General features: G+C 41.8%; 1 protein-coding gene across 6 annotated transcripts in view; it reads right to left on the bottom strand.

The window, feature by feature from the left end:
• dicer1 (dicer 1, ribonuclease type III) overlaps positions 1 to 11,485 on the bottom strand; it is a 58,519-nt gene that overhangs the window by 1,891 nt on the left and 45,143 nt on the right. For all 6 annotated transcript variants that reach the window (XM_020599235.1, XM_020599234.1, XM_020599237.1 and 3 more), the window contains 6 exons: positions 10,452 to 10,604; positions 8,995 to 9,630; positions 7,751 to 8,012; positions 6,040 to 6,308; positions 4,429 to 4,591; positions 4,173 to 4,248 (listed from right to left, as the gene is read on the bottom strand). In XM_020599235.1, coding sequence (XP_020454891.1) covers positions 4,173 to 4,248; positions 4,429 to 4,591; positions 6,040 to 6,308; positions 7,751 to 8,012; positions 8,995 to 9,630; positions 10,452 to 10,604 — 1,559 coding nt within the window. The remainder of the gene's footprint in view (positions 1 to 4,172; positions 4,249 to 4,428; positions 4,592 to 6,039; positions 6,309 to 7,750; positions 8,013 to 8,994; positions 9,631 to 10,451; positions 10,605 to 11,485) is intronic.

Genomic DNA, 11,485 nt, shown 5'->3' with positions numbered 1-11,485 from the left:
TTTCACTAAAGATATAAATAACCTGTAGCAACTGCATGCCTGCATTGCTGACTGCTTACAAGAGCAGTCACAAAGTCAGCCTGTATTGTCAAGTTTCCTACTTTCACTACAGATTCATCTTGAAAAGATGTAGACTAACATGACTGTATTCATCTGTAGGTCTGTCTGAACCTACAGACATGTAGAAACACTTTTAAAATAGCTTTAATATATATTCAGTAAAAATATACAGTCAAGCAACAAATTATTCATACCCCTGGCAAATTCTGACTTAAAGTTACTTTTATTCAACCAGCAAGTATTTTTTGACAGGAAATGACACAGGTGTGTCCCAAAAGATAATTATACAATGTACAAGAGGCATCATTGTGGAAAAAAATATTTCTCATCTTTTATTTAAACAAATAGTGGCATGTCCAAAATTATTCATACCCTTTGCAAACTGTCACAGTCTATGGGGAAATCCAAAGTTCTATACCATTCCAAATAGTCCAAGCAGTTCTAAAGCATCCTAATTACACTGATTCATTGAGAACAGCTGTTTTAATCAACTCAACAGGTGAAAAACAGAAGCTCTCTGCTGTTGGTTTGTGGACAGACAAAGGAGCTCACTGAGGACCTGCGGCTGCGCATTGTGGCTGCTCATAAGTCAGGAAAGGGCTATAAGACCATATCTAAATGCTTAGAAGTTCCAGTGGCTGCAAAGTATTATTACAAAATACAGGATGTTCTGCACTGTGAAAAATCTCAGAGGACGTGGTTGGAAGCCAAAAGTGACACCTGTGCTGTCCAGGAGGATAGTGAGAGAGGTAAAAAAGAATCCAAGGATCACCACCAAGGCCATCCTGATGAATCTGGGCTCTGCTGGTGGCAACATCTCAAGGCAGACAGTCCAACGGACACTGCACACCACTGGGTTCCATGGACGCAGTCCAAGGAGGACACCACTTCTCCAGATAAGGCACACAAAAGGCCGCTGCTTGGCCTTTGCAAATGCTCATCTGGACAAAGAAGAAGACTTCTGGCCTTCTGTTTTATGGTCAGATAAAACAAAAATTGAATTGTTTGGCCACAATGATGTAGCCTTCATTTGGCGTAAAAAAGGGGAAGCCTTCGACCCTAGGAACACCATCCCCACTGTCAAACATGGTGGTGGGAACCTAATGTTTTGGGGGTGTTTTTCAGCCGGTGGACGGCACCATGACAAAGGAGCAATACATCAAAATTCTCAACAACAACATCAGGCAGTCTGCAGAGAAACTTGGCCTTGGGCACCAGTGGACATTTCAGCATGACAACGACCCAAAACACACAGCAAAAGTGGTGAAGAAATGGTTAGCAGACAAAAACATTAATGTTTTGCAGTGGCCCAGCCAGAGCCCTGACTTGAATCCAATTGAGAATCTGTGGAGGGAGCTAAAGCTGAGAGTGATGGCAAGGAGACCCTCCAACCTGAAAGAGTTGGAGCTCATCGCTAAAGATGAATGGGCAAAAATACCAGTGGAGACATGAAAAAAAGCTGGTCAGCAATTATAGGAAGCGTTTGTTTGCTGTAATAGCCAATAAAGGCTTTTCTATTTATTATTGAGAAAGGTATGAATAAGTTTGGACATGCCACTTTTTGTTCAAATGTAAATAAAGGCTGAGAAATATTTTGTTCCACAATGATGTCTCTTGTACATCGTATTATTATCTTTTGGGAGCAGCCTGTGTCATTTCCTGTCAAAAAAAACTTGCTGGTTGAATAAAAGTAACCTTAAGTCAGAATTTGCCAGGGGTATGAATAGTTTCAGGCTTGACTGTATATACACAGTATATATATTGTGTGTTGGAAAGGAAAGCATAGGATCTGAGTGACTCTGACAAGAACCAAACTGTGAAAGCTGACAACTGGGTCAGAGCATCTCCCAGACTGAAGGTCTTGTTGGGTTTTCCTGGTCTGCAGTGGTCAGTACTTGTGTCTACGGAAGGACAGACAGTGAGCCAGCGACAGGGCCATGGACGCCCAAAGGTCACTGATAATGCAGTTAACCTACTACAGATCTGCTACGCCCAGCAGCTTGGACTTACATACTGGGTCTCTTTCCTCTCTTCTCAAACCTAAGGTGAAAAACCTACGAGTAATCTTTGATAGTAATCTGAAACTTGACAAACTGATAACTTATGTGGTCAAAGCAGCTTCTTTCAGCTTTGTCTGCCATCTAAGGTCAAGCCCTTCCTTAACCAAAGTGACCTTGAAAAAGCTATTCATGTCTTTATAAGCTCCAGGCTAGATTACTATAATACACTATACAGTATGTAGCAGTCAGACAGTCCTCTCTCTCTCGCCTTCAGTTGGTATAAAAGGCAGCCTCCATTTTCTAACCCACATCTCCAAGTGTGACCACATCCACCAGCAGTTCTGGACATTAACAGAAGGATCAAATGATGAGGTCGGCCTCCACAGTGAACTACAACAAACACTGTTCCACCTGGTGGATATATACAACACTGCGGGTGCTTAGGGGCTTTAACAAGGCGGTGCTGTGGTCTTTGTGTTATCATGGGGGGGACATGGTAAGAGCAGGGGCCATACACAGACCTGTTATGGATCTGGCATGGTTCCACCACAGTCCAGCCAGCAATTCAAGATGGCTGCATCTGTATGTATTTTAAACGTAACTATTCTCCTAGGCCAAACAACATTCCATGAGGCATCAAAGCCTGCATCCTAGCAGAATTTTTCAACTGTACTTGGTTTTGTGGGTCTATCTTCCATCCTGCTGCTGCACTGCAACCAGAGGATGTGTAGAAAAATACAGGGCCTGAGGTTACTGCATATCTGGGAATGTTCATGTACAGGGCCTCGCTGTTTTACCTGACCGGGTCTAACGTTCAAGCAGCCGGCCAGTGAAGCCCCTGGCGGCAGTGAATGATCAGCTCATCAACGCTGGATTTGGGACTGTATGTGGTCATGTGAGGGAAGACGCAGTGACCACTGGTTGAATTTACCGACCTTGGAGCTACTTAAAAGGGAGTGATGTTTCCACTGCTCGGTGGGACTTAACGGTAAGTTTAAAAACACACGTTGTATGTCTGTTAATGCCTTGTTTCTATAATGTTGGAGAGAATTGTTGTAAGGCTGGAGAAGTTACTATATTTGTTATGCCAGTTAAAATATGAGGTTTCTTACCCGCTTTGTTTAGAGTGTTACACATCTCTTTTCATCAGTTCATATACCATTATTTACCTATCTTTGGAGGAGAAACTCATTAATTAATGCCATTACAGTTCATTGTGCTGACCACTTGTGGCACAACACTGGCAGCAGGAGTTGTGTGCGTTCATGAACTATCCTCTCGTTTTTAGGAAGAGGCTCTCTGGTTTTAGCGTTCTGAAATAATGACAGACTATTTGGAGTTATGAGGGGTGCAAAGCTAATCTAGAGGTACCCAAGATTAAACACTAATTTGCTGGAAATGAGCAAAATGAGCAGCCATGTGGACTTTAAAATAAGTGCCTGAATGGGGAAACTTGTCTTCATTTGGCCAAAAACAAAAGTCAACAAATTACTTTCAATGCTATAGCACACCATTTTCTCACTTACACTGCTTTGTTCTTGCCAACACCACTCCTTCCCTTCATTCACTCCAGCTCACTCAGCCAATTAGTGGCATAAATTCTGGGCAGGCAGTGAAATTTGGGTATAAATGTAAAAAGAACCTTAATAGCGCTAACTTAAAGCTTATTTTGAACAGGAAATCACAGGACTGTTCATCCTCCATGCAGAGGAAGAAATTACTAACAAGATAAATAGTAAATCGTGTTGCTTTGTGTCTGTCTCATTTGATGTTGGATATCAGGTGAACAATGCGACTGTTCCCGGCCAGATGGTCCTGCTAGGTTTGAACAAAGCCTTACTGGGAATTTCACGCAGAGCAGCTCTAAATCTGAACGGCAAAAAAGGAAACTGCTGCACCGCTACATGAAGCCCGCAAAGTCCCAGCTACCATGCGCTAAGGGAGTTTTAAATCCCATTTCCATTGCCAATGTAATGCCAACTCTACACTTACTCCATGTTTACCCGTTGTCTTTGTACAAAAGAGAAAATCAACATGTGACTGTGCATTATCATAAATATAATGACAGATTCAGTCATCAAACATAGTTCTGTGTATGTGCTCATCTCTTACCTGAACTTGGCAGTTTCTGGTTCCATCTCAAGCAGCTCCCTCACAGGAGAGCGTGGCACATTGGCCGAGAATTTCTCTTCAAATGGTAAAGGGATGGAGAGTTACAAGGTAAAAGAAATGGCATAAACCTTTAGTTCTTTGACATGTTTACAGAACTCACAAAAATCCTGAATGTTTGAAATTACTCAAGTTCCCCCCTGCATGAACTGCTCAACAATCTTGACCAGTAAAACAAATGTTTATCACTCATCCTCACCTATAAGTGGCCTCATCATTGGATAATACACTTGCCACACTGTCTCCAACGACATCCTGCTGTCCATGTAAATTGCTCCAGCTAGTGACTCAAAGATATCCCCCATGGCCTTAGGGACCTCAATGTCCTCCTCCTTTTCCTCATCTTCTTCAGAGCGCCGCAGCTGTTAAAAAAGACACACAAAGCCGATGCCATCATTACACGCGGGGTTGGTGCTGTGGAAAGTATCTACATTTATGTGGTAGAGCTCATTAAATTACATTTAACCATTTTAAACACATGTTAAGCAATAATTACATCAAAGTATATTAGATGCGTAGTCTAGAAATGTCCAGAGCCTGGGGCCAAAAGTGTCATACCGTGATGGTATTGGCTAAAATAAACACAAACAAGTGTCGATCCTGTCTTTAGTGTACTCTGTGTTTTCAGCCTGCCAGTATTGTACCACTTAAATATGGCATTTCTCAATTACTGGCTTATTTTTAGTGTTACACATCTCTTTTCATCGGTAAATACACCGTTGTTTACCTATCTATGGAGGAGAAATTCAAGTTAATTAATGCCACTGCATTTCACTTGCGACAACACTGGCAGCAGGGGGTGTGCACGTTCACAAACTATCCTCTCGTTTTTAGAAAAGAGACTTTTTGGTTTTAAACTGAGGCCTAGGCCACAACATGGCTCAAACACTAATGCCCCTTCCAGACATGCACTCCTTTCCATTAATTTGACGGCATCTGAATGCATCAACTTCCATGTCTGAATAAGCACCCGGTCCCTTCTCCATAAAGGTTGCGACAGTAAGACTGACATAGCAGTTTCTACATGGCACAAGTCTGAACTGCATGCAATCACAATAAGGGGTGGACATGCTCAAGATTATGACAATATCATGCTCATGGCAAACATCGCAATTTCGCACTGTTGGCTCTCACTGTTACGGTCACGATCATGCCTGAATGAAGCCATGAGGAACATTACGATAAATGTGACATATCTGAATGACAGAGAGCCATCACTTTAGCAGACCGATAAAGCCAGCAATGTTATATGTCCCATGTCTGAAAAGGGCTCAACATGTCCAGTGCAGACTGTTAGATGGTGTTTAAAACTTTTTGAAAAGGATTTTGTGAAAGTCATCCACAACTGTTAATGTGCTGACACTAAAGTTTAAAGCAGGCTATATTAGCAGCTTCATGTTATTGATATTATTTGATGAATAGTGAACAGTGGGGTGGTACCAGATTACCACAGCGCGTCTTTGTTTCCTTCAGCTGTTTTTTGGACTACATTTGTGTATGTGCTTGTTGTCCTAGAGGCATAAAAATACCTCTCCAACAGAATGAGAAGAGATCTGGTGCCAAGATAGCCATTTCCAGGCAAATTAAATCCAACTGCATTTCTCTTCAGTATTGAAATCACTGGAATATGAAACAGATTCATAGAAGTTGACTGTGTTCTTATTCAGGCAGATATTTTTTGAATGCTGACAATTATTTAAGAGAAGGGGGGTGGGGGGGACCTACAACAACAGAGATTAGGTTTCTCCCTACGGGGCTTTGTTGTGCAGCACTGGTGCTGGCTGTGTTCTTGGTAGAAAAAAGGACTCACCTCAGAGTCCATGCCTTGCATCTCATTCTTCTCCAGCTGAAACTGCACAAAGTCGTCAATAACGTGGAAAAGCTCAGGTGAGATGGCCTTGAAGTACTTATGGTAGTCGTACTTGACAGCCAGAGAGGCAAAGATGGTGTTATTGACAAGTGCTGAGCGCAGGTCGGTCAGCACACCAGGAGAGTGCTGCCGTGGATCTTCATAAAGGTGCTTCGTTATGAGGTAGTCTAGAATTGCATCACCAAGAAACTCCAGGCGCTGGTAACAATCTGAAGGAAAAGAAACCATTTCTCACTTGTGATTCACTCAACTGGAGTGCACCCAGAAAAACAGAGTGTCTAATTAAAGAGTTCAAAAACAAAAGTAACAGCAGAAAAACAAGTTGTAACAACTTTCAAAACCAAATCCATCAAATACAAAATTGTTTGATATAAAAATTACTATAAAATGTTCATATACATCTGCAACCATATTGTGTTTTTGAAGTTCCATATACCGATAACAGTATTCGCTGTATCAGTCAGGCTACATTTATTTAGGCAGCCTGTGCTACAACTCTAGCCCTCTGTTTTGTTTTAGCAAACTGGCATCATTAATAGTATACTGACTAGCTATTAACAGTTCATGTATCTATGGATGTACAGTAGCTAAAAATGAGATGATTCTTAGGCAAGTTATGAAGATATAATAGCTGTCTTTTTCTGATTTCTAAGAAAGTTAATGCCAGTTTGCAGAAAAAAGTAATGGACACCAAAGATAAAAATATCCTCTGAAAATGCGACACTGAATCTAAAAACAGTGTTTCTGCAGGTTTCATCAAGTTTTCATTGTTAATACAGGAAAAACATTTTTGATGGCAGGACTGGACTGGAGGCTTTTTACCAGCAGTTTTGTGTTTTCCTGAACTTCCGTTTGACCTCAGTGGGTTTATACCCAAAGTTCCTAATGGTGTGATAAAGACAAACGCAGCAGAGAAAGAACTACAAGATGGAACCAGTGTACCACAGGCAGCAGTACTACTTTGTCTAATACCTCAACATTTTTCCAAATACACAACTGAAGTTAATACAACATTAAAAAAGTAATCTTAACTGCAACTTAACCCTATAATGATCAATAATTTTTCAGACCTATCAAAATCATATTTGACATTTTAATTCAGATTATTAGATCTGCAAATCATTAGACTTGTTAAAGACCTACGGACACCCTAAAAAAATGTATGTGTATCCTATCTCTGTGATGACTTTAGTCTGAGTCAACTCTGAGAAGGGATACAAATTTTGATGAAACTGTAGCAATCATGCAGTAAGTCTTTTCAAGTAACTAAACTGCCTCCATGAGTTGTGTGTCACAGCTAATGCTGCTGCAGCTGCTGGCTGTTTCGATAAGCAGGCCCAGTCAGCGAGACAAACTACAATAACTAACATGCACCTGACACAGCATCTTTGCTTTGTGGCTTTCCCTCCGCAGACCCCCCCCCAACTCTTCTTTTAAGTTAGTAAACTGCATATGGCGTGTCAGGTCAGACATATCAACCACATCAAATAATAAAACCGTCTTCTCTTTAAGCTAGAAGGGTCATACATCAAGTTAGTTTTATCAGTTGGTTCAGTCAGTCAACCAATTATCTACAGTACATCAGAGCTAGTTTTTGTGGTGCAACCCATGTTAGCACACACAACTTCAAGTGACCAACTTCCATTCTGACCTGTAATGGTGTTATAATGATAGGAAGCGTGGGTGAAGGCTTGCAGGAGGTAAGCCTTGTTCTGAAAGGTGTAGTTGATTTTTCTTTCAAAGTTCTCAAAGCCAGAAATGAGGTGGCTGAGGGTTCGCTCTGCGTCTGGATGGTCCAGCATGCAGCGGGGTGGGATCTTGAGCCAGCCGTAGCACAGGTCAATGGCTGTGCTCTGATGGCTCTGCACTGCTGCTCCTGTCAGGGTCCTCTCTCCTCTCTCCAGTGGCAACACCTGTTGCCAACAACAAAAACTCTTAATAATTCTGTAAACCCTCTTTCATAGCTTTGATACACATACTTTTACAGAAAAAGTAAAATTGCCTGCCCCTTGCTTTCCCTCACTGGTTGTCAATTTTATGGCAAGGTGCTACTCATATATCCCAGATATATATTTTCATGTCACCAAGTGGGACCGGTCCTCTGGTGTTTGGGCCCCTCAGCTGTGCAACTCCCTGCCTATAGATTTCAAGCAAACAAAGTCTGTGTCCTCTTTAAAAGGGAATAATTCTGCATTTTGGTAACAATAGCCAGGTGCAGTGACTTCCTTCCTTCTTATTGTCACAGTAAGGTTGTAGGGTTTTGGTACCATTGTGAATGTACAGATATCAACACTCAATTCACTGACTGCATCTGGCAGCCAGCACTACAGCTGGACATAATGCACAGAAGTACTGGGTGGACTGATAAATTGTTGTTTATCATTAAAGTGCCAAGAAAAAGGAACCTACATGCTGTGGCCAAACAATAACCTAAGGAGCTGATAATACATCTCTGTAATCCAAAAACCCCCACTTCTGAACTGTCTTATAAAGTGATATGCAGTATTGACAGTTACTGACATACAAGTGACTAATCACAGATGGGTTACCATTTATCGACTTTATATTTCACTTTTCTGTCCACAATGAATGCCATACAATACAAAGTAAGAATTTCATTGTACAGGGAAACATGTTTCCTTACTGTGCATATGACAATAAACACTTTGACTTGACTTGAGGAGCTCAACTATAAAAGCCTCCCAATATTTCACTGCTGGTTTTTAAGCAGGAAATATTCGGTTTGCATTACCAGCAACTTCACAAAGTTCTGTCATGTTGATACTCCTCAAAACCAGTCTTCACTGGTTCTTCGTTTATTTATATACTGGCCTGATGCATCATTGCTGATTCATGCAGCACAGAGAAACAACAGCATGGGTGGTCTTAGCTCACCTTGAGGCCCAAAGAGCAGAGGAACATCTGGGCGGCTCTCTCCCCACAGCTGGTCAGGTAGCAGCCCAGCAGAGCCTCCACACAGTCAGCGATGCTCTTGTCTGCAATGCACTGCTCTGTGTGCAGATCATAGGAGATTGACTGCTTGCCCAGCTCTGCGCCACAGTTCTCCTCCGATGGATTCCAAAAACCCACCACAAAGTCATCCTCCTCTCCGGCCTTGCTGGGGTCCAAGTAGCACATGGCGTCCCAAGAGCTATAGTCAAACTCCTCAGCCGAGGGCCCACTGGGTGCTGGCTCCGAGGGGTAATGGGCTGTGCTGGGCTGGAAGGACTTTTTGGGAGCCTTCCATTCATATGGAGACTCCATAGTAGGGGAAGTACCCGAGGCCGGGGTCAGAGAGGGAGAGAAGACGTTCAGAGAGATCTTCTTACCAAACGCACCAGATCCCAACAACATGTTGTCAATGAACTTGATGTGCTCTTTGTAGTACTCCAAATCATCCTCCATGTTGACCTCATCCTTTGGCTCGTCCTTTAACATCAGCTCACTAACCTCGTCCACCTCCTCACCCTCCTCATCATCCTCATCATAGTCGTTCCCAGATCGCCCATTGGCCAGAAGCTCCTCTTTGGCCTGGATGATGGACATAAACAAGCATGAAAGCAGAGTTCCAGTACAACAGAAAATAGAAGCAAGTAGATATGGTTAAGTACTAACCTTAAGAATAATCTGTAGATATTTGAGCCTTATAGTTAAAGAAGCAACATGATTTATCTTTACATGTACTTAAAATAGTGACTAAAAGCTTGAGCAGATTACAACAAATTAAATAATGATGCTTTTGTTTGGTTTGTGGGAGAATGTTCCATACTGTATTTTGCTGTATACAGTGTGTCCCCCAACCTGGTCATAATGATCAGTACTGGGGCAAAAATGGAACATGCAGAATTTTACTGGATCTGTATCAGCAATAATAAGGCAGATGATGAAACTGAATCCTTATTTACTACATTGTACTGTTTGCAAATGCTACATAAGGATATTATCATTATATTAGTGCAGAAGTACATAGTTTTTACTTTCATTTATAACAGCCACTCCTTTATATGAAGCAAGAGCTATTAGGACCAAAACAGACATAACTGTACTGCCAGACAAGGTGGACGCCTGCCCTCTAGTGGCCTGACAATGTCCATGGCAGAAATGAATGGATGAATGAGCAAAAATGATCCTGTTGATCCAGAATGATCCAGTCATTCTCTAAGTTTTAGGATTTCCACATGCCACCAGCTAATTCTCATTTTAATTCCAAACCCTAATCGAGCCCTTTGAAGAGCTTAGGGCTAAAAAATATATCCTGGCTCTGCAGATGTATAATTCCAACAAATACAGAATGAATAGCGTTACTAAAGCATTACAGAATGAGGTGAAAGAGCAGCAGGCAGTTTAGTGACCTCCTCTGAATCCAGTTTTTCGGTGCTGCTCTTGTCCTGGTTGACCACATAGCCAGGGGGCAGCCAGTTAACAGGGGGGTCGAAGATGGACACCACCATCCTGCAGGGGAGCCCCTTCTTCTTCCCCAAACGGTACAGGTTACAGTTGCTCACCTAGATAACAGGCAGAAAGAAGAGACGACACCTCTACACACTGTAATCACTAACACACTGCAAAAGACTGTGGCTTGATATTCATTCATTTGGTAATAATAATGGAGACAGTGCTCAGTTATTATGTTTCCAGCCAATTAATTTTAATCACTGTTAATGAAACCCTGATTATTTTAAGCTGCGTTCACAATACAGATCTTAATGCTCAATTTCAGTTTTTGATTTACTGTCAGAACTGTTTTCTTTGTGTTGTTGTTGATGTTTTTAAGTGACATGTATCTGACTGCGTGTGAACAGCGCTGAGGGCCTAGATGGCTGCGTCTGCACATGTTTGGCTGAAATTTGAGCCATGTACATATAAAAATGTCATTGGTGCGCCTGTTAAGAACTGCTCAGTGACAATATGTTCCTTACAGTTCGGCTTGATCAGAAGTTTCTACATAAACATACAACAAACTTGAAATCTTCTCCCCTACTGATTTTGAAAGTTTTTTATTCTTTATTATTTAACAGCGTAGTAGACACAGACAGGAAAGTGGGATGAAAGAGTGAACGAAGAAGCCGGCAACAAAGGTCCACAGCCCGGCTCAAACCGCCAGCGTCGCACACACCAATGTGTACCCATACATAGTCACCTGCCAAAACCACTTGGCTATAGGCCCTTGATTTTTTTTTTACCGGTCTGAGATGTTAACACTCAATAGCAACAACAGGCAATATGCACATGTGCAGAGGAGTGAAATGTAAAAAAAAAAAAAAAAAAAAACCCCACAAATTCCAATTTGACTATTCTTACTGCGGTCACATAGTCAGAGATGGAATAAGAACCTGATCTAGGACCACATAAGGAAGTGACCCAGAGATGAAAAATTCTGGTTTGG

This window comes from Monopterus albus, unplaced genomic scaffold (assembly GCF_001952655.1).
Source record: "Monopterus albus unplaced genomic scaffold, M_albus_1.0 scaffold40.1, whole genome shotgun sequence".
Taxonomy (NCBI): domain Eukaryota; kingdom Metazoa; phylum Chordata; class Actinopteri; order Synbranchiformes; family Synbranchidae; genus Monopterus; species Monopterus albus.
The sequence above is the reverse complement of the archived record's forward strand: the minus strand, read 5'-3'. Positions and strand labels throughout refer to the sequence as shown.